Here is a 23,614-nt window from a genome sequence, read left to right as displayed (position 1 = left end):
CCCTTCTCTCTCTCTCTCCCCCACCCCCTTCTCTCTCTCCCCCCACCCCCTTCTTTCTCGCTCTCTCCCCCACACCCTCTTCTTTTCTCTCTCTCCCCCACACCCTCTTCTTTCTCTCTCTCCCCCACCCCCTTCTCTCTCTCTCCCCCCACCCCCTTCTCTCTCTCCCCCCACACCTCTCTCTTCCCCCTCACCCCTTCTCTTTCTCCCCCCCACCACCCCTTCTTTCTCTCTCCCCCCCACCCCATTCTCTCTTCCCCCCCACCCCATTCTCTCTTCCCCCCCCACCCCCCTTCTCTCTTCCCCCCCCACCCCCTTCTCTCTTCCCCCCCCCACCCCAAGAGAGGCACCAAAGTTTTAGCCACTTACATGCTCTTGGATTTTAATCTCCTGAAACTTGACGAACTTCGACCCCCGCGACTGCAGGTAGAGCCTTCCTCCCGACTTGTTGGTTTGACACTCGCGGCTGGGGCACATGATCAACGGCATGAAGGTAGGAGACTGGATCTGGAACAGGAAACCGCTGTGAAGTGCTTTCCATCGGAGACTGCTTGCTGCCGAACCCCAACCCAGGTACCGATGTTCAAACCCAGTGTCAGATTCAGGGCCTTGTGCTTCTATACCCCCTCCCTCCCACCCCCAAACACACAATATGTTGTACCTGCCTGACTGTAGAACAACTTGTATTTATATAGCGCCTTTAACGTAGTAAAACTTCCCAAGGCACTTCACAGCCATGTTACAAGGCAAAACAGATAAGTCACAAAACTGAGCCACACAAGAAATTACAGCAGGTAACCAAAAGCTTAGTCAAAGAGGTCGGTTTTAAGGAGCGTCTTAAAGGAGGAAAGAGAGGTAGAGAGGCGGAGAGGTTTAGGGAGGGAGTTCCAGAGCTTGGGGCTCAGGCAACAGAAGGCACGGCAACCGATGGTTGAGCGATTATAATCAGGGATGCTCAAGAGGGCAGAATTAGAGAAACGCAGATATCTCGGGGGGGTTGTGGGGCTGGAGGAGATTATAGAGATAGGGAGGGGACGAGGGTCACGGAGGGATTTGAAAACAAGGATGAGAATTTTGAAATCAAGGCGTTGCTTAACCAGGAGCCAATGTAGGTCAACGAGCACAGGGGATGGTGGGTGAGCGGGACTCGGTGCGAGTTAGGACACAGGGCAGTGAGCACAGGGGGTGATGGGTGAGCGGGACTCGGTGCGAGGTAGGACACAGGACAGTGAGCACAGGGGGTGATGGGTGAGCGGGACTCGGTGCGAGTTAGGACACGGGCTGCCAAATTTTGGATCACCTCTAGTTTACGTAGGGTAGAATGTGGGAGGCCAACCATGAGTGTGTTTGAATAGTCAAGTCTGGAGGTAACAAAGGCATGGATGAGCTGAGGCAGGGGCGGAGACGGGCGATGTTACGGAGGTGGAAATAGGCGCGCCCCCTCCTCATTCCTGCCACAACATGGGGGTTGTGGGGCGCACATCAGTAATGGGACCAACTTACAACAGCCAGGTTCCAGCCAAAGGAAGTGGAATTAGCGATTCATTGCCACCCCTCCCCCGCTCGTGTGGGCACACACTGCACTGACCCCCCCCCCCCCCGTGTGGGCAAGCACTGTCACCCCTTCCCTCCTCATGTGGGCTCAGACCATCAGGCTCACTCAATCACTGTTACCTCACTTCCCTCAAGCACTCGGACCCTCCGCCCTCTCGCCAGCGCAGCCCAATGCCTGAAGGGGGCAGAGTAATTTATACATAACGATGATTACCTTGCTCACCCTCACTTGGTCCAAACGGAGCAGCACGCCAGGCTGGAATATACCACAGCACTCTGAGCATTAATGAGGAAGTTACATTCATGAGGACCTGGGTCTGATGACCACCATCTGTGGTTAGCAGTAACTTCAGCCCCTGAAGATCTGTTACTGCTCTAGATTTTCACTGACCAGGAGACACGGATTGAAACACTCCACGGAAGAACGTCTGCGAGGACCTCCTTTCTCACGAATGGGGACAGGTTAGTAAAGGGGAGGTGCAAAGAGACCTGGGTGTCACGGTACATTAGTCATTGAAAGTAGGCATGCAGGTATAGCAGGCGATGAAGGCGGCAAATGGCATGTTGGCTTTCATAGTGAGAGGATTCGCGTATAGGAGCAAGCAGGTCTTGCTGCAGTTTTCCAGAACCTTGGTGAGACCACACCTGGAGTATTGTGTACAGTTTTGGTCTCCTATTCTGAGGAAGGACATTCTTGCTATTGAGGGAGTGCAGCGAAGGTTCACCAGATTGATTCCCGGGATGGCAGCACTGACATATGAAGAAAGACTGGATCGACTAGGCTTATATTCACTGGAATTTAGAAGAACGAGAGGGGATCTCATAGAAACATTTAAAATTCTGATGGGATTGGACAGGTTAGATGCAGGAAGAATGTTTCGGATTTTGGGGAAGTCACAGTCTAAGGATAAGGGGTAAGTCATCTAGGACTGAGATGAGGAGAAACTTCTTCACTCAAGAGAATTGTGAACCTGTGGAATTCTCTACCACAGAAAGTTGTTGAGGCCAGTTCATTAGATATATTCAAAAGGGAGTTAGATGTGGCCCTTACAGCTAAAGGGATCAGAGGGTATGGAAAGAAAGCAGGAATGGGATACTGAAGTTGCATGATCAGCCATGATCTTATTGAATGGTGCAGGTTCGAAGGGCCAAATGGCCTACTCCTGCACCTATTTTCCATGTTTCTCAGCTGAATTAAACAGCTCCCACATCTCGCAGGGTAAATTGATAGCCTATTAAGGGTGGCAGTGCTTAAGGACCAAAAAGATGTATCCTAGTTTACTGAGGGAAACAAGACTGGAAATTGCAGAGCAACCAGCCACAATCTTCCAACCTTCCTTGGATATTCTTCATCATCATATGCAGTCCCTCGAAACGAGGATGACTTCCTGTATTCACTAGAATTTAGAAGAATGAGAGGGGATCTCATTGAAACGTATAAAATTCTGACGGGGTTGGATAGGCTGGATGCGGGGAGGATGTTTCCCCTGGCTGGGAAGTTTAGAACAAGGGGTCACAGCCTCAGGATACGGGATAGGAAATTTAGGACCGAGATGAGGAGAAATTTTTTCACTCAGAGGGTGGTGAACCTGTGGAATTCTCTGCCACCGAAGGCAGTGGAGACCAAGTCATTGATATATTTGAGAGGGAGATAGATAGATTTCTAGAAACAAAAGGCATCAAAGGGTCTGGGGGAAAAGCAGGAATACGGTGTTGAGATAGAGGATCAGCCATAATCATATTGAATAACGGTGCAGACTCGAATGGCCGAATGGTCTACTGCTGCTCCTATTTTCTATGTTTTTAGGAGTTCACAGGTGTTTCAATGAAGGCCCTGATATTCCAGATGCCGAACTACATGTTGAAGGGTGGAAGATGCCTGTGCGTGGATTTATTTATTTTTTTTTAAAAACATGTGGTGGCCGTTGCACATCAGCCACCACATGGACTTGACAGAGCTAGGTCTTGGTCCAGTGGCAAGGGTTAACCAAGACGACTGGAGACCTGCTCTGCTGCACGGACCTCGTGCGCACACATATCGCAGTGTGGGCTGGGCCTGTGCTGCCCCTGGGCCCTCGCCTCTTCTGGGCCCCAATCACATCCCTCTACGAACTCTTGCCGCTCCTTCGTCCCAACCTCCCCGCTCCTGCTGTACTTGCCCGCACTGTCTTGGATATTGGGGTGGTGCCGGAGGACTGGAGGATTGCAAAGGGGAGAGACAAACCCAACAACTGCAGGCCAGTGTGCCCAACGCCACTGGTGGGGAAACTTTGAGACACACTAATCCAGGATAAATCAATCAATGGGAATAAATAAAAGTCAGCACAGCTTGTTAAAGGCCAATCGTGTTTGACTAATTTGATTAGAGTTCTTTGATAAAGTAACGGAGAGGGTTGATGAGAGTATTGCGGTGGATGCTGTGTACATGGACTTCCAAAAGGCATTTGACCAAGTACACATAATAGGCCCATTGGCAAAATTAAAGCCCATGGGATTAAAGGGGCAGTGGGGATAAAAAAAGTAGTGGTGAACGGTTGTTTTGCAGACTGGAGGGAAGTATAAAGTGGTGCTCCCCAGAGGTCGGTATTGGGACCACTGCTCCTTATTTATATATATATATATATATATATATATATATATTAATGATGATGATCGAAGCACTGACCATACTCGACCAGCTCCACTGGGCGGGCCACACTGTTCACATGCCTGACACAAGACTTCCAAAGCAAGCGCTCTACTCGGAACTCCTACACGGCAAGCGAGCCCCAGGTGGGCAGAGGAAATGTTGCAAGGACACCCTCAAAGCCTCCCTGATAAAGTGCAACATCCCCACCGACACCTAGGAGCCCCTGGCCAAAGACCGCCCTAAAGTGGAGGAAGAGCATCCGGGAGGGCGCTGAGCACCTCGAGTCTCGTCGCCGAGAGCATGCAGAAACCAAGCGCAGGCAGCGGAAGGAGCTTGCGGCAAACCAGATTCCCCACCCACCCTTTCCTTTATTCGCTATCTGTCCCACCTGTGACAGTCTGTAATTCCCGTATTGGACTGTTTAGTCACCTGAGAACTCGCTTTGAGAGTGGAAGCAAGTCTTCCTCGATTTCGAGGGGCTGCCTATGCTGATGATATTAATGACCTGGACTTGGGTTTCAAAGTCTGCAGCTGACACAAAGCATGGAAATGCTGTAAACAATAAGGATGGCAACAAGATTCTAGGAGGACATGGACATACTGGTGAAATGAGCAGACAGGTAGCAGATGATAACAGTTTGGTCAGAAGAATGAGGAGAGGCAATAGGAAGTAAATGATACAATTTTAAAGGGGGCTGCAGGAACAAAGTATGGGGGTCCACATGCACTCTTTCTCCCCGGAATCCAACACACTGACTTACCCCCCACCCCCACCCCACGATCCCCTTGCTGCCCTTTCAAGGATGAAGCAGCCCAGGTGTGCACCATTTGATGGACGCTGTGTACTCACCGGCTGGTAGGTCTCCGCGCCACACTGATCACACGTGTACGTAGCAACCACCATCATGGGCTTGACCTCGGTCACTCGGGTCACGATGCCCCGCACAGTCACCAGCTTCCCAATGCTGTCTGCCTTCACGTCCCGGATCACCTTGGGCTTCATCGTACTAGGAAATTTGAAGTAAACCTCACTGTGGGAGGAAGGGAAAGGAGGTCCATCCAGTTACAGATCAGTGACCAGCTCAGTCTCACACAGTGACCTGCGACTGCTCTCCCAACTCCCGTCCTCGTCCCCGCATGCAACAAACCCTCAGGATGCCCCAAGGCGCTTCACAGCCAATTAAGAGCCTCTGAAATGTAGTCGCTGCTGTAATGCAAGGTCCCACAAACAGCACGGTAATCATGACTGGATGTTGTTGGTCGAGGGCTCAATATCGTCCAGGACTGCACTGCTCTTATATGAAGTGTCATGGGATCTTTCAAGTCCACCTGAAAGATTGCATCTCCGACTTGCGGCGCTCCCTCAGCACCGCCCCTCCTGCAGTGCGGCGCTCCCTCAGCACTGCCTGGCCCCCCCCCCCGCAGTGCAGTGCTCCCTCAGCACTGCCTGCCCCCCCCCCGCAGTGCAGTGCCCCCTCAGCACCGCCCCTCCCGCAGTGCGGCGCTCCCTCAGCACCGCCCCTCCGGCAGTGCAGTGCCCCCTCAGCACCGCCCCTCCCGCAGTGCAGCGCTCCCTCAGCACCGCCCCTCCCGCAGTGCGGTGCTCCCTCAGCACTGCCCCCCCCCCCCCCCCCCCCCGCAGTGCTCCCTCAGCACTGCCTGCCCCCCCCCCGCAGTGCAGTGCCCCCTCAGCACCGCCCCTCCCGCAGTGCAGTGCCCCCTCAGCACCGCCCCTCCCGCAGTGCAGCGCTCCCTCAGCATTGCCCCTCCCCCCCCCCCCACCGCAGTGCGGCGCTCCCTCAGCACCGCCCCTCCCGCAGTGCGGCGCTCCCTCAGCACCGCCCCTCCCGCAGTGCGGCGCTCCCTCAGCACCGCCCCTCCCGCAGTGCGGCGCTCCCTCAGCACCGCCCCTCCCGCAGTGCGGCGCTCCCTCAGCACTGCCCCTCCCCCCCCCTCCGACAGTGCGGCGCTCCCTCAGCACCGCCCCTCCCACAGTGCGGCGCTCCCTCAGCACCACCCCTCCCACAGTGCGGCGCTCCCTCAGCACCGCCCCTCCGGCAGTGCGGTGCTCCCTCAGCACCGCCCCTCCCGCAGTGCAGCGCTCCCTCAGCACCGCCCCCTTGTGACTGGGAAGTTGTTTCCAGTGGGGTTCCACAGAGGTAAGTACTAAGTCCCTTGCTTTTTATGGTGTATGTCAATTGTTTAGACTTCAATGTAGGGGGTATGATTAAGAAGTTTGCAGATGAAATAAAAATCGACCGTTGTTCGAAGAAGAAAACTGTAGAATGCAGGAAGTTATCAATGGACTGGTCAGGTGGGCAGAACAGTGGCACATCTGTAGAACTGTGAGGTAATACATTTAGGGAGGGCTAACAAGACAAGGGAATACACAATAAATGGTAGGATACTGAGAAGTGTAGAAGAACAGAGGGACTTTGGAGTGCATGTCCACAGATCCCTGGAGGCAGCAGGCCAGGCAGATAAGGTGGTTAAGGCAGCATCGGGATGCTTGCCTTTATTAGCCGAGGCATCGAATACAAAAGCAGGGAGGTTATGCTTAAATAAAACACTAGTTAGGCCACAGCTAGAGTACTGCGTGCAGTTCTGGTCACATTACAGGAAAGATGTGATTGTACTAGCGAGGGTACAGAGGAGATTTACGAGGATGTTGCCGGGAGTGGAGAATCTAAGCTATGAGGAAAGATTGGAGATGCTGGGTCTGTTTGCTTTGGAACAGAGGAGGCTGAGGGGAGACCTGATTGAGGTGTATAACATTATGAGGGCTGTAAATAGAGTGGATAGAAAGGTTTATTCCCCCTTAGCAGAGGTCAACAACTAGGGGGCATAGATTTAAAGTAATTGGTAGAAGGATTAGAGGGGAGTTGATGAGAACTATTTTTACCAAGGGGGTGGTGGGGGTCTGGAACTCACTGCCTGAAAGGGTGGTAGAGGCAGAAACCCTCACCACATTTAAAAAGTACTTGGATGTGCATGTGAAGTGCCAGAACCTGCAGGGCTACGGACCGAGAGCTGGAAAGTGGGATTAGACTGGGTGGCTCTTGGTCGGCCGGTGCGGACACGATGGGCCGAGCCTCCTTCCGTGCCGTAAATTTCTAATTCTATAAGTGAAACGGACGCACCGTGAAGGAGCGTTTCCCCCCCCCCGAACATTAAATCACGGTGCACGCAGCGCTCAGTGCCACACTCACAATCTGCGCAGCAGTTCGGGCGGGTACTGGTTGCGAGCATCGTGGACCTGATTGGGATCCCGACTGCGTTGCTCCATCATCAGTCGGTGCTCGATGTAAACATCCAGGGCATCCTTGTTCGCCACCTGCAGAGAGTGAGAGTGCAGAAACACACCGAATGTTCAGCAGTCACATCCCCCACACCCTGCGCGCCCAGCGGAGACAGCCGCTGAAGACTAGCAGCAAGCAGTGTCTGGGACAGGCATGGGATCAGCCCAGAGCTGCTTGGTTTCCACCGGTGACACTCCCTGGTCCAAGAGGTTGCCGTGAAGAAAGATTCCACATAATGTAAAACCAGGTCCCGCGCGCGTCCCCCTCCCCACACGGGCCCCGCGAACAACACACAGGTTTAAACACAGAGTCCCAATGCCCGAGTGGAAGGCTATGTAACTATGCTGAGAATCACGGAGTCCAGTGACCCGGGGGTGGGGGGGGGAGGGCAGAGCTCCCCAGAGCCCGCTGACCCAGGAGGTAGAGTCCTCCCACAGTTTTAATCATTAGACGTCCAGTTGGCTGGATGTTTGGGGACTGCAGTGTGTGTGTGTGTGCGTGTGTGTATATGTGTGCGCGTCTGACTAAGTGCCTGAGTGTGAGTATGTTAGTGCGCAAGTGTGTGTGTGTGTGTGTGTGTGTGTGTGTGTGTGTGTGGGCGTGCAGATGAAGCAGAGCCGCCCCCCTGTTTCACCTCCCCCCCACCACCCGCCTTACCTCTCTCTCCTTGTACTGCGGCAGCAACTCCTGAACTGCATCGGCAAACAGATTGACGTATCGCCGCGTATTCTCGCAGATCGAGTCGACCAGCTCGGGGTCCTCCTCTGCGACATCATCCAGGTCGATGCACAGCGCCACTCGCTCACGGTGAGCAATTTGCACCTTCAAATAAAGGCCAAGTGTGAATCGGGAGGGGCTGAGGGTCACTCATTGCCCCCCCCTCCCCAAGTTACACTACCCCACGCTCTGTACAATTACACCCCCCCCCCCCAAAATGACACCCCATTTAACTCAACAGACGAGCTGAACAGTAGCAGTAGGCTGCTTGGAATTGAAAACAGGCCACTATTGTGGTGCCAGCAGTGAGTTCGAAAGGAGTGTGTGTGTGGGGAGGAGGATCTTACCAATTGGTCAGCGTATCTGAACTGTTTCTTGCCCAGCTCATTGTCCGCGTAGAACTCCTGCAGGAACTTGCTGCACTTCTCTGGAAGAAACATCAGCAGCGGTTAGTGCCTCTCCCCCACCTCCGACCCACAGCCGCCCTCCGAGACACACCCACCCACCCTGGAGCCGGGGTGGGGGGGGGGGGAAAACCCCCTTGCAGATAACCCCTTGCGCCAGAGTTCTTGCTAAGCTGCGCTTGCCAGCCCCATACCGGTTTGTCAAGGGGAGATTCCGCTCACCGTTATTCAAGGGGCCGTGGTCAGCGCCGAGGCTGAAACCATTGAAGAGGACAGTATGCTCACACCTGATCCACCTTCTCACGTCCCACTTGTGGCACAATCTCTTCTCACATGCAAGCTGCTGATGGTGTAAGCATACACATCTTGCTTTCCCCACCACAACCTGATCCTTCTGCCTTTCAGATAGCCCACGCGCTTCCCCCCCCCCCCCAACCACTACCCTAACCCCTCCCCCCACCCCCCCATAAACCCTCATTCCCCCCCACAAACCATCTGCCAACACATCACTCCAAATCCAATGGCCAAACACATCCCCAACAGCCACCTTAGTTAGGCCGCAAATGCAACCAAAGCACAACCGGCAACACTCAACCAATCCCTCGCAGTATCATAGGCAGTCCCTCGGAATCGAGGAAGACTTGCTTCCACTCTTAGAATGAGTGCTTAGGCGGCTGAAGTGTCTGATACGAGACCCACAGACTATGTCACAAGTGGGACAGACAGTGGTTGGAGGAAAGGGTGGGTGGGACTGGTATGCCGCACGCTCCTTCCACTGCGTGCTCTCGGTGATGAGACTCGAGGTGCTCAGCGCATTCCCGGATGCACTTCCTCCACTTAGGGCTGTCTTTGCCCAGGAACTCCCAGGTGTCAGTGGGGATGTTGCACTCTCTCAGGGAGGCTTTGCGGGTGTCCTTGAAACGTTTCCTCTGCCCACCTTTGGCTTGTTTGCCATGAAGGAGTTCCAAGTAGAGCGCTTGCTTTGGGAGTCTCGTGTTGGGCATGCGAACAATGTGGCCTGCCTAGCGGAGCTGATCAAGTGTGGTCAGTGCTTCAATGCTGGGGATGTTGGCCTGATCGAAGACGCTGATGTTGGTGAATCTGTCCTCCCAGGGGATTTGTAGTATCTTGCGGAGCCATCGTTGGTGGTAGTAACCACCTCGCAGTAACCCCCTAATTAACAACCCAAACAGAGGGAGAGCGAAAAGGACCAAAAAGCAGGATGTGACAAAGCCACACTGCAGCCCAGTTGACCCTGAAAAGTCTCCTCACCAACATCTGGGGAATGGTGCCAAAGCTGGAGGCACTGTCTCAGAGACGGCAACAAACCTATCAACCAGCCAACAACAGACTCCCCCATCACCATCGGGCCACAGTGCTTGGGCTTCAACTATTTACAATCTATATTAATGACTTGGATGGGGGGGGGGGGGATGGACTACAGTGTAATGTAACCAAGTTTGCTGATGATACAAAGATAGATAGGAAAGCAAGTTGTGAGGAGGACGCAAAGAATCTGCAAAGGGATATAGACAGGCTAAATGAGTGGGCACAAATTTGGCAGATGGAGTATAATGTGGGAAAACGGGAGGTAGGAAAAGTAAAAAAAGCAAATTATTATTTCAATGGGGAGAGATGTGACTCCAGGATGTTATGTTGCCTCCCTGGTGCCAGGGTCAAGGATGTCACCAATACATTCTGGAGGGAGAGGGTAAACAGCCAACGGTCGTGGTCTATATTGGTACCAATGACTTAAGTAGAAAGAGGGATGAGGTCTTACAGGCCAAGATCAGATCAGCCATGATCTTGATGAATGGCGGAGCAGGCTCGAGGGGCCAGGTGGCCTACTCCTGCTCCTATTTCTTATGTTCTTATCCCTGGGGGTGTCCTGTCCCACTGGCAGGCAGAGCGCAGTGGCATAGTCAGGTGGCAGTGACCCTGGGAGTCCTCAACTCTAGACCACAAGTCTCATGGCTTCAGGTCAAACACCGACATGGAAACAAGGGACAGGCGTTCAACCGGGAAGGAGGCTGAAAGAGAAACAGATTTTTTGCTCTGGTGGGAAAGCTTAAAGTTAGAACTAGTCTATTTAAGGATGAAATCACAAAGCTAGTGCGAATGTGGAATTCTCTCCCCCAAATGGTTGAGGATGCTCAGTAAGTGGAAATTTTCACGGTTGCGGTCAACAGATTATAAGGCAAGGGGATCAAGGGATGTGGAGCAACGGTGAATATGAGGAATAGATCAGGGGCGCAGGGCTGAATAGCCTCATTCTGTTCCAATATCGAAGGCTGAATATCGGAATATTAAAGGGATCAGCTGAGAGTTTTGCAATGGTACGTTATAAACTGTACAGTACCAGACACCATCCAGTATCTCATGCAAACTCCGAGAATATCAAGCAATTGCAGTACTTGGCCCAGAAAGCCCCTCCCGACAGACCCTTTATCCTCTCCGCGTATCCCTCCCCCACCCCTCATGCCCTTCTCAACTCCCACCCCACCCTCATACCCTTCTCAACCCCTCACCTGCCCCACCCATCCCTCACCACCTTACAGCCCCCCCCCTCACTACCCCCCCCATACCCCTCACTACACCCCCATACCCCTCACTAACCCCCCCATACCCTCACTACCCCCCCATACCCCCCCCATACCCTCACCACCTTACAGCCCCCCCCTCACTACCCCCCCCATACCCCTCACTCCCCCCCATACCCCTCACTAACCCCCCCATACCCTCACTCCCCCCCCATACCCTCACTCCCCCCCCATACCCCTCACTACACCCCCCATACCCCTCACTCCCCCCCCATACCCCTCACTACCCCCCCATACCCCTCACTACCCCCCCCATACCGCTCACTACACCCCCATACCCCTCACTAACCCCCCCATACCCTCACTACCCCCCCATACCCCTCACTACCCCCCATACCCCTCACTACCCCCCATACCCCTCACTACCCCCCATACCCTCACCACCTTACAGCCCCCCCCTCACTACCCCCCCATACCCTTCACTACCCCCCCCCATACCCTCACCACCTTACAGCCCCCCCCTCACTACCCCCTCCATACCCCTCACTACCCCCCCATACCCCTCACTACCCCCCCCATACTCCTCACTACCCCAAACCCCACTGAGTAGCCCCCCACTTCCCCACCACAGGGAGCCCATCCTCCCCGGCCGCACCTTTCTCGCTCTGGTAATCTTTGGGCGGCATGGCTGCGGCCTGTCGCTGTCAGCGCGGCTCCGTGTGTCTGTGGGCTCGGTTCCCCCTCTCTCGGTGTCCCGGGGCGGTGTGACTCTCTCGGTGTCCCGGGGCCTCTCTCTCTCGGTGTCCCGGGGCCTCTCTCTCTCGGTGTCCCGGGGCGGTGTGACTCTCTCGGTGTCCCGGGGCCTCTCTCTCTCGGTGTCCCGGGGCGGTGTGACTCTCTCTGGGCCCGGGGCCTCTCTCTCTCGGTGTCCCGGGGCGGTGTGACTCTCTCTGGGCCCGGGGCCTCTCTCTCTCGGTGTCCCGGGGCCTCTCTCTCTCGGTCTCTCGGTGTCCCGGGGCGGTGTGACTCTCTCGGTGTCCCGGGGCCTCTCTCTCTCCCTCCCTCTCCCTCAGTCGCGCGGCTCACGATCCAAAACTGGCGCCAATCTCCCGCTCACCTGACCGGCCACGCTGGCCCTACCATCTTCCCCCCCGCAGATAGGGGGAATTGCTCTCTCCCACTCCGCACTCACTGCCCCCGCACCCCGCGCCCAGCGCCCAGCACCCCTCACATCACCCTCTTCACATGACACCTACACCCTCACTCATTCCCCCACCCCACTCGCTCCTCCCGCGGGCCCGGCTCAAGCAGCGCCGCTCTCCACACCCCCCCCCCCTTACACAGCACATGGTACTGTCCGCCCACTGGCGCCAAACTCAGCGGCAGCTCCCCGCCCGCGCTGACCCTTCACCCCGCGCGTCACTGCGGGGCACAGCGTGCATCGTGCACACAGCACACTGAGAACACAGCACCCTGCATAAGTTGCCCCCTGTATAAATTGTCCCTGTATAAGGTGCACCCTGTACAAGTTGCCCCTGTATAAGCTGCACCCTGTATATGTTGCTCACTGTATAAGATGCACCCTGTATAAGTTGCACCCTGTACAAGATCCTGCCTGTAGAAGATGCACCCTGTATAAGTTGCACCTTGTATAAGCTGCACCCTGTATATGTTGCTCACTGTAAATGACGCACCCTGTATAAGTTGCACCCTGTACAATATCCTGCCTGTAGAAGATGCATCCTGTATAAGCTGCACCCTGTATATGTTGCTCACTGTATAAGACGCACCCTGTATAAGTTGCACCCTGTACAATATCCTGCCTGTAGAAGATGCACCCTGTATAAGTTGCACCTTGTATAAGCTGCACCCTGTATATGTTGCTCACTGTATAAGATGCACCCTGTATAAGTTGCACCCTGTACAAGATCCTGCCTGTAGAAGATGCACCCTGTATAAGTTGCACCTTGTATAAGCTGCACCCTGTATATGTTGCTCACTGTATAAGATGCACCCTGTATAAGTTGCACCCTGTACAAGATCCTGTCTGTATAAGTTGCACCTTGTATAAGATGCAGCCTGTATAAGTTGCACCCTGTAGAAGATGCTCTGTCTTTAAGATCAGTGACCCTGCGCTCGCTCTGTGGCGATGTGTTGCGCGGGCGCGGTTGCTATGGTGACGTTGCGCTGATTGTCGCGGCTCCGGGCCAATGAGCGCGCGGGCCCCGCGGGTGGGCGGATCCTGGCCTGGTGTGGGCTGAAGCCTGAGCTAGAGTATCGGGAGTGGAGCGGGGAGTGTGAGTGGCCGGGTACACATCACACAGTGTATACACAGAGAGCGAGAGAGAGTGTACACAGAGTGTCCCCTCCACACAGCGCACCCGGATCCTCTCTATCACTCTCGGTCACTCTATCTCTCTCTCGGTCACTCTTTCTCTCTCTCTCTCTCTCTGTCACTCTCTCTCTGTCACTCTCTCTCTCTCTGTCACTCTCTCTCTCACTCACTCTCTCTCTGTCACTCTTTCTCTCTCTCTGTCACTCTTTATCTCTCTCTCTCTCTCTCTTTCTCTCTCTCTCGGTCACTCTCTCTCTCTCTCTCTGTCACTCTTTCTCTCTCTCTCTTTCTCTCTCTCTCTCTCTCACTCTTTCTCTCTCTCTGTCACTCTCTCTTTCTCTCACTCTCTCTCTGTCACTCTCTCTCTGTCACAATCTCTCTGTCACTCTCTCTCTGTCACTCTTTCTCTGTCACTCTCTCTCTCTCTGTCACTCTTTCTCTCTCTCTCTCTCTCTCATTATCTCACTCTATCTCTCTTTTTCTCTCTCTTTTCTCTCTCTCTGACACTCTTTATCACTCTCTCTCTCTCTCTCTCTCTATCTCACTCAGTAACTCTCTGTTTCCAGGAGAATGATCTCTCAGCTCTTCATCCTCTCCTCACGAGGGGACCACCTCATCTACAAGGACTGTATCCTTTGCACAACACTGGAAGGTTCTGGGCATCAGCAAGGGTGTGCTGTGAGTGGGGTTTGAAGGAGCTGGCTGTGGGGGTACGTGTGTCTGCTGAGCATCTACACCTGCGGTGGGGGGATATTTATACTGGGTCAGGATGGTATACCAGAGCGGTAGTTGTCATGTGTCGGTCCCAGTCTGATTATTTAATTATTTCTCGCAGATGAATTGTTCACCAATCTCGGGCTTGAATTTATTTAGTGTCCCGGTAATAAAACACAAAGAGAGTTAAGCATGCAGGTACAGCAAGCAATTTGGAAGACACATGGCCCGTTAGCCTTTACTGCAAAGGGGTTGGAGTACAATTGCACAGGACTTTGATGAGACCACACCTGGAATGGTTTTTGTGTACAGTGGTTATGTTACTCAACTTGTAATCCAGGGGTCTGGATTAATGATCCAGAGACAGGAGTTCAAATCCCACCTGGGGAATTTAAATTAAATGAAATAAATCAATAATAGTGACCATTAAACTACCGGATTGTTGCAAAAAACTGATGTTCACTAATGTCTTTTAGGGGAGGAAATCCGCCGTCCTTACCCGGTCTGACTCCACACCCACAGCAATGTGGTTGACTCTTAACTGTCCTCTGAAATGGCCCAGCGAGACACTCAGTTGTCTTCAACAACTGCACCACCACCTTCTCAAGGGGCAATTGGGGATGGGCAAATAAATGCCGGCCTTGCCAGCGACGCCCACATCCTGTGAGTGAATAAAAGCCACACCTGGAGTACTGCGCGCAGTTTTGGTCTCCTTATCTGCGGAAGGACATTGAAGATACAGAGAGGGATTGACAGGAGAGATGCTGTTTCCAGAGAGAGTCTAGATATGGATGGCTTGAGTCGTTGAGTATATTTAAGGCTGCGATCGATAGATATTTGTATTCTAGGGGAATCAAGGGATATGGGGATCGGGCGGGAAAGTGGAGTTGAGGTCGATGATCAGCTATGATCTTATTGAATGGCGGAGCAGGCTCGAGGGGCCGCATGGCTGACTGCTACTCCTAACTCTTGTGTTGTTGTGTCAATTGTTCCCTAACCTCGGGGTTTCAGTGCGGGGCGAGGAGCCGAAAGACACCATCAATGTTTTCTACCAGAAGGTGACGGGCTTACCCAGAGACCAGGCCCCTGTTGTCATGGTGAGGAATCAAATTCATCATCAGCAGTATTAGGAACAGAACAGTCTGATACCGACCTTCGACATCCGACCCCGGCCCACTGCCAACTCCTGACCCAACCCTGCAGCCCCGCCCCCCGCCGACCCGCCTGTACCTGTGGGGCCGAACCAACTGTATTGAACACCACTTGGAAGAAGCACTGAGGGTCGCAAGGGCACAGAATGTACTTTGGGTGGGGGACTTCAATGTCCATCACCAAGAGTGGCTCGGTAGCACCACTACTGACCGAGCTGGCCGAGTCCTGAAGGACGCAGCTGCCAGACTGGGCCTGCGGCAGGTGGTGAGAGAACCAACACGAGGGAAAGACCTACTTGACCTCGTTCTCACCAATTTACCTGTCGCAGATGCATCTGTCCATGACAGCATTGGTAGCAGCGACCATCCTACAGTCACTGGGGAGACGAAGTCCTGTCTTCACACTGAGGACACCCTCCATCGTGTTGTGTGTCCTACCACTGTGCTAAATGGGATAGATTCAGAACCGATCTCGCAGCTCAAAACTGGGCATCCATGAGGCGCTGTGGGCCATCAGCAGAAGCAGAATTGTATTCCACCACAATCTGTAACCTCATGGCCCGGCATATCCCTCACTCTACCATTACCAGCAAGCCAGGGGACCAACCCTGGTTCAATGAGGAGTGTAGAAGAGCATTTCAGGAGCAGCACCAGGTGTACCTAAAGACAAGGTGCCAACCTGGGGAAGCTGCAACACAGGACTACATGCATGCTAAACAGCGGAAGCAGCGTGCTATAGACAGAGCTAAGCGATCCCACAATCAATGGCTCTGCAGTCCTGCCACATCGTGTCGTGAATGGTGGTGGACCATTAAACAACTAACAGGAGGAGGAGGCTCCATGAACAGCCCCATCCTCAACGATGGCGGAGCCCAGCACATGAATGCAAGGGACAAGGCTGAAGCGTTTTCAACCATCTTCAGCCAGAAATGCCGAGTGGATGATCCATATCGGCCTCCTCCTGAGGTCCCCACCATCACAGAAACCAGTCTTCAGCCAATTCGATTCACTCCACGTGATATCAAGCAGCTGAGTGCACTGGATACAGCAAAGGCTGTGGGCCTCGACAACGTCCCGGCTGTCGTGCTGAAGCAGCAACTCGCCAAGGCTTCTTCAGCAGCACCTCCCAAACCTGTGACCTCTGCCACCTAGAAGGACAAGGGCAGCAGGTGCATGGGAACACCACGAAGTCACGCACCACCCTGACTTGGAAATATATCGGCCGTTCCTTCATCGTCGCTTGGGTCACAATCCTGGAACTCCCCCCCCCCCCCCCCCCCCTAACAGCACTGTGGGAGCACCTTCACCACACGGACTGCAGCGGTTCAAGAAGGCGGCTCACCACCACCTTCTCGAGGGGCAATTTGGGGATGGGCAATAAATGCTGGGCCTTGGCCACACTCTGAGAATCAAGAAATAAATGTAAAACAGACGACAGCCATCATTCCCAGCAGCTGCCGGGTTGACAGTGGGGACAGACTGAGCGGACCGTCGGTATTCGGTGGGGACGGTGAGCTGACCGTCGGTATTCGGTGGGGACGGTGAGCTGACCGTCGGTATTCGGTGGGGACGGTGAGCTGACCGTCGGTATTCGGTGGGGACGGTGAGCTGACCGTCGGTATTCGGTGGGGACGGTGAGCTGACCGTCGGTATTCGGTGGGGACGGTGAGCTGACCGTCGGTATTCGGTGGGGACGGTGAGCGGACCGTCGGTATTCGGTGGGGACGGTGAGCTGACCGTCGGTATTCGGTGGGGACGGTGAGCGGACCGTCAGTATTCGGTGGGGACGGTGAGCTGACCGTCGGTATTCGGTGGGGACGGTGAGCTGACCGTCGGTATTCGGTGGGGACAGACTGAGCTGACCCTGTTCCTGTCCCCAGTACCATCAGGGCCTGCAGTACATCCACCTCCGACAGAACACACTCTACTTCGTGGTGACGACACGCTCCAACACCTCTCCGTTCACCATCGTCCAGTTCCTCAACAGGTAATCCTCTGTCTCCTGCTGGGGCGGGGGGAACAGGGACGCAGGAGGGACGGGGGTCTCGGAGGAGGGAGTGAGGGTGGATCTGGGAGTGGGGAGGGTTCTGGGAGGGGGGAGTGGGGAGGGTTCTGGGAGGGGGGAGTGAGGGGGGCTCTGGGAAGGGAGTGGGGGCTCTGGGAGGGGGGAATGGGGAGGGCTCGGGGAGGGGGGAGTGGGGAGGGCTCTGGGAAGAGAGGGGGGACTCTGGGAGGGGGTAGTGAGGGGGGCCCTGGAAAAGGAGTGGGAGGGGGAAGTTTGGGGGGGGTGGGCAGTGGCGCGGGGGATGAGACCAGGGTGGGGGTGGGGGTGGGGGGGGTTAGAAGTGGTGTTTTTTGACATTTTGCCCTTTACTTAGTCTCGCCCGCACACACTGCATGGGACGGGGGGTAGGGGTAGTCCCAACATTGAGGGCCCCGCACCAGGGTCCTAATTCCCTGGTCACTGATCATGACTCCCACTGACCCCAGCACAGAGGGGCCGTGACCCCCAGGCTGCACTCTGACCCCAGCACAGAGGGGCCATTACCCCCAGGCTGCACTCTGACCCCAGCACAGAGGGGTCGTGACCCCCAGGCTGCACTCTGACCCCAGCACAGAGGGGCCATTACCCCCAGGCTGCACTCTGACCCCAGCACAGAGGGGTCGTGACCCCCAGGCTGCACTCTGACCCCAGCACAGAGGGGTCGTGACGGGGTGCGATATGGTGTGTTGTGATGCTGGCAGTTCAGTGTGGTTTGTGTTTTCAGATTGGTCAGTCTCATCAAGGATCACTGCGGAACGGTGAGCGAGAAGACCTTGCAATTGAACTTCGCCTTGATCTACGAGCTGCTGGATGAAATGTTGGTGAGTGTTCACCCTGGGCACCACAGCGGCACATCCTCCGCACACAGGCTGGGAACCCCCCCCCCCTCCCCCTCCCCCTCCCCACCTCAACACTCTTCATTCCTTCTCAATGCTGCAGGCACAGTCCCTGCCACGCGTGGGGAGAGAGCGGGGCAGTGGGAATAGATTGGGATTGTTACAGGGCTATGGGGAGAGAGCGGGGCAGTGGGATTAGTTTGGGGATTGATACAGGGCTATGGGGAGAGAGCGGGGCAGTGGGATTAGTTTGGGGATTGATACAGGGCTATGGGGAGAGAGCGGGGCAGTGGGATTAGTTTGGGGATTGATACAGGGCTATGGGGAGAGAGCGGGGCAGTGGGATTAGTTTGGGGATTGATACAGGGCTATGGGGAGAGAGCTGGGCAGTGGGATTAGTTTGGGGATTGATACAGGGCTATGGGGAGAGAGCAGGGCAGTGGGATTAGTTTGGGGATTGATACAGGGCTATGGGGAGAGAGCGGGGCAGTGGGATTAGTTTGGGGATTGATACAGGGCTATGGGGAGAGAGCAGGGCAGTGGGATTAGTTTGGGGCTTGATACAGGGCTATGGGGAGAGAGCAGGGCAGTGGGATTAGTTTGGGGATTGATACAGGGCTATGGGGAGAGAGCGGGGCAGTGGGATTAGTTTGCGATTGATACAGGGCTATGGGGAGAGAGCAGGGCAGTGGGATTAGTTTGGGGATTGATACATGGCTATGGGGAGAGAGCGGGGCAGTGGGATTAGTTTGGGGATTGATACAGGGCAGTGGGGAGAGAGCGGGGCAGTGGGATTAGTTTGGGGATTGATATAGGGCTGTGGGGAGAGAGCGGGGCGCTGGGATTAGTTTGGGATTGATACAGGGATTTGGGGGGGAATTGGGTGGGAGGGTGTTGGGGGTGAGCGGGGCGGGGGACGTGGTTGAGGGGGGAATCCCGCGGGCACTCGTCTGGGGGCTGCGTTGACTATGTATTTTGCTGCACAGGATTATGGGTACATCCAGACCACATCGACCGACGTCCTGAAGAATTTCATTCAGACACAGCCCGTTACCTCCAAACCCTTCAGTCTGTTCGAGCTCAGTAACATTGGCTTGGTGAGTACTGGGGAATCTGCTCATCCCTCTCCCCTTCCCCCACATCCCCATTCCAACCCCCTTTACCCCCTCCCCTTCCCTTCTCCCTTTACCCCCTCCCCTTCTCCCACCCCTAAATCCCCCATTACCCCTCGTTCCTTCCTTCCCCCCATTACCCCCTGTTTCCCCTTCCCCCCATTACCCCCTGTTTCCCCTTCCCCCCATTACCCCCCCGTTTCCCCTTCCTCCCATTGCCCCCCATTTCCCCTTCCCCCTTAGCTTTCAGCCTCCCCCTTCACCCTCCCCCCCCCCCACCCCATCCGTCCCTCCCCCTCTCCCTCTCTCCATCCCCCTCTCCCCTCATTTCTCCTTTCCCCCTCCTTCCCACTTTCCCCCTCCTTTTGGGAGGGTTTGAGGGGTGCGGAGGGGAGGGTTTGGGGAGAGGGAGGATTTAGGGGGGCAGAAGGCGATGGTTTGTGGGGGGGCAGAGGGGAGGATTAGGGGGGGGTAGGGGGATGGTTTTTGGGGGTGGACGGGAGTGTTTGGGAGGTGGGTGTTGGAGGGGAGAGTTTGAGGGGCGCAGTGATAGGTTGGGGGGGAGGGGGTTGGAGGGTGGCAGGGATCGGAGAGGAGGCTTTGGGGGTGGGGGGAGGGTTTGATTGGTTGGTGGGTTGGTTTTGGCAGGGCAGAGGGGAGGGTTTGGGGGAAAGAGCGGGACGGTTTGCAGGCCGGATGGGGGAGCGTTTGTTTCTAACTGTGTTTTTCCAGTTTGGTGCAGACACACAACAGAATAAGGTGGCACCCAGCAATGCTGCAAGCAGACCGGTCCTGGCAATGCGCAGTGAACAGGTGATTGTCCCACACACACTGACTCTCACTGGGGTACGGGTCCCACACACACAGACTCTCACTGGGGTACGGGTCCCCCACACACATTCACTCTCACTGGGGTACGGGTCCCACACACACTGACTCTCACTGGGGTACAGGTCGTACACACACTGACTCTCACTGGGGTACAGGTCCCACAGACACTGACTCTCACTGGGGTACAGGTCCCACACACACTGACTCTCACTGGGGTACGGGTCCCACACACACATTGACTCTCACTGGGGTACAGGTTCCACACACACTGACTCTCACTGGGGTACAGGTCGTACACACACTGACTCTCACTGGGGTACAGGTCCCACACACACTGACTCTCACTGGGGTACGGGTCCCACAGACACTGACTCTCACTGGGGTACAGGTCCCACACACATTGACTCTCACTGGGGTACGGGTCCCACACACACTGATTCTCACTGAGGTATGGGTCCCACACACACTGACTCTCACTGGGATACGGGTCCCACACACACTGACTCTCACTGGGGTACAGGTCCCACACACACTGACTCTCACTGGGGTACAGGTCCCACACACACTGACTCTCACTGGGGTACAGGTCCCACACACACACTGACTCTCACTGGGGTACGGGTCCCACACACACTGACTCTCACTGGGGTACGGGTCCCACACACACATTGACTCTCACTGGGGTACAGGTTCCACACACACTGACTCTCACTGGGGTACAGGTCGTACACACACTGACTCTCACTGGGGTACAGGTCCCACACACACTGACTCTCACTGGGGTACGGGTCCCACACACACACTGACTCTCACTGGGGTACAGGTCCCACACACATTGACTCTCACTGGGGTACAGTCCCACACACACTGACTCTCACTGGGGTACAGGTCCCACACACACTGACTCTCACTGGGATACGGGTCCCACAGACACCGACTCTCACTGGGGTACGGGTCCCACACACACTGACTCTCACTGGGGTACAGTGCCACACACACTGACTCTCACTGGGGTACGGGTCCCACACACACTGACTCTCACTGGGGTACAGTCCCACACACACTGACTCTCACTGGGGTACAGTCCCACACACACTGACTCTCACTGGGGTACGGGTCCCACACACACTGACTCTCACTGGGGTACAGTTCCCACACACACTGACTCTCACTGGGGTACAGTCCCACACACACTGACTCTCACTGGGGTACAGTTCCCACACACACTGACTCTCACTGGGGTACAGTCCCACACACACTGACTCTCACTGGGGTACGGGTCCCACACACACTGACTCTCACTGGGGTACGAGTTCCCTCTATCCCTCCCTATCGCTGTGCAGATGTAATATTTTTAATCGTTTGATCATTTTTATTTTTACCGCAGGGGCTGAAAACTGAAATCTTTGTGGATGTTATTGAGCGACTGACGGTGGTGATCGGAGCCAATGTAAGTTCTATGTTAAACTACACTATGCTGGGCTCTGTGCTCTGTGGGGATGGTCTAATGGAATCATAGAAATTTACAGCATGGAAGGAGGCCATTTCGGCCCATCGTGTCCGCGCCGGCCGACAAAGAGCCACCCAGCCTAATCCCACTTTCCCGCTCTCGGTCCGTAGCCCTGTAGGTTACGGCACTTCAGGTGCACATCCAAGTACTTTTTAAATGTGGTGAGGGTTTCTGCCTCTACCACCCTTTCAGGCAGTGAGTTCCAGACCCCCACCACCCTCTGTTTGAAGAAATTTCCCCTCAAATCCCCTCTAAACCTCCTACCATTTACTTTAAATTTATGCCCCTGGTTGTTGATCCCTCTGCTAAGCGAAGTAGGCCCTTCCTATCCACTATATCTAGATCCCTCATAATTTTATACACCTCAATGAGGTCTCCCCCTCAGTCTCCTCTGTTGGGGTCTCTGGGCTCTGTGGGGAAGGTCAGTCTGGGCTCTGTGGGGAAGGTCAGTCTGGGCTCTGTGGGGAAGGTCAGTCTGGGCTCTGTGGGGAAGGTCAGTCTGGGCTCTAGGCTCTGTGGGGAAGGTCAGTCTGGGCTCTGTGGGGAAGGTCAGTCTGGGCTCTGTGGGGAAGGTCAGTCTGGGCTCTGTGGGGAAGGTCAGTCTGGGCTCTGTGGGGAAGGTCAGTCTGGGCTCTGTGGGGAAGGTCAGTCTGGGCTCTGTGGGGAAGGTCAGTCTGGGCTCTAGGCTCTGTGGAGAAGGTCAGTCTGGGCTCTGTGGGGAAGGTCAGTCTGGGCTCTGTGGGGAAGGTCAGTCTGGGCTCTGTGAGGAAGGTCAGTTTGGGCTCTGGGCTCTGTGGGGAAGGTCACTCTGGGCTCTGTGGGGAAGGTCACTCTGGGCTCTGGGGAAGGTCACTCTGGGCTCTGTGGGGAAGGTCACTCTGGGCTCTGTGGAGAAGGTCACTCTGGGCTCTGGGGAAGGTCACTCTGGGCTCTGTGGGGAAGGTCACTCTGGGCTCTGGGCTCGGTGGGGAAGGTCAGTCTGGGATCTGGGCTCTGTGGGGAAGGTCAGTCTGGGATCTGGGCTCTGTGGGGAAGGTCAGTCTGGGATCTGGGCTCTGTGGGGAAGGTCAGTCTGGGCTCTGTCTCTGCTGATTACCTTCTGTCCGGGATGTGTTTCAGGGCAGTCTGCTGAAGGCGGATGTACAGGGAGAGGTGCGGATGAAATGCTTTCTGCCCAGCAGCTCAGGTACGGACAATATTCCAGATCTCGGGAGTGAAATAGTCGGAGAGCAGGCTGAATGTGTCTGTCCGGACGCGCCACGGTGAACTCTGCCTGTTCACAATGTTCTCTTATCCACCTCCTCCCACCCCGCCCCCGCCTTCCCTGAATCAACCCACCGCCCCCCCCCCAGACTGTGGTTTTCCATTTTGGGGTTGGGCTCTGTTAATGAACCTTTCTTTCACCTCTTTCAGAGATCAGAATTGGATTGAACGAGGAGTTCAGTGTTGGGAAAACTGAGATCCGAGGTGAGGAATATGGATATGCAGAGAGTAGGAGGGGGTGATCGGGGAGGGGGTGATCGGGGAGGGGGTGATCGGGGAGGGGGTGATCGGGGAGGGGGTGTTCGGGGAGGGGGTGATCGGGGAGGGGGTGTTCGGGGAGGGGCTGATTGGGGAGTTGGAGGGGCTGATTGGGGAGTTGGAGGGGCTGATTGGGGAGTTGGAGGGGCTGATTGGGGAGGGGGAGGGGCTGATTGGGGAGTTCAGGAGGGGGTGATCGGGGAGAGGGAGGGGTTGTGATCGGGGAGTTCGGGAGGGGCCGATCGCGGAGTGGGAGGGGCCGATCGCGGAGTGGGAGGGGCCGATCGCGGAGTGGGAGGGGCCGATCGCGGAGTGGGAGGGGCCGATCGCGGAGTGGGAGGGGCCGATCGGGGAGAGGGAGGGGGCCGATCGGGGAGAGGGAGGGGGCGATCGGGGAGAGGGAGGGGGCGATCGGGG

At 55.4% G+C, this 23,614-nt stretch overlaps 2 protein-coding genes across 2 annotated transcripts; one reads left to right on the top strand and one right to left on the bottom strand.

Annotated features, from left to right (window-relative positions):
• Positions 1-369: 369 nt before the first annotated feature.
• On the bottom strand, positions 370-12,245 carry LOC139247686 (DNA replication licensing factor mcm7-B-like; the record flags this gene model as incomplete). Its single annotated transcript, XM_070871776.1, has 6 exons — positions 11,799-12,245; positions 8,547-8,626; positions 8,140-8,304; positions 7,393-7,517; positions 5,034-5,214; positions 370-507 (listed from the first exon to the last, which is right to left on the bottom strand). Coding segments are annotated over exons 1-6 (720 nt in total), but the record flags the coding sequence as incomplete, so codon positions are not given.
• Positions 12,246-13,384: 1,139 nt separating this feature from the next.
• LOC139247685 (AP-4 complex subunit mu-1-like) lies at positions 13,385-23,143 on the top strand (the record flags this gene model as incomplete). The annotated part of the gene is made up of 9 exons (XM_070871775.1): positions 13,385-14,106; positions 15,204-15,289; positions 17,224-17,330; positions 18,112-18,208; positions 19,210-19,320; positions 20,068-20,148; positions 21,554-21,616; positions 22,796-22,862; positions 23,090-23,143. Coding segments are annotated over exons 1-9 (724 nt in total), but the record flags the coding sequence as incomplete, so codon positions are not given.
• Between the last annotated feature and the right edge of the window lie 471 nt (positions 23,144-23,614).

This window comes from Pristiophorus japonicus, unplaced genomic scaffold (assembly GCF_044704955.1).
Source record: "Pristiophorus japonicus isolate sPriJap1 unplaced genomic scaffold, sPriJap1.hap1 HAP1_SCAFFOLD_2812, whole genome shotgun sequence".
NCBI lineage: Eukaryota > Metazoa > Chordata > Chondrichthyes > Pristiophoridae > Pristiophorus > Pristiophorus japonicus.
This window is presented reverse-complemented; position numbering and strand designations above follow the sequence as displayed.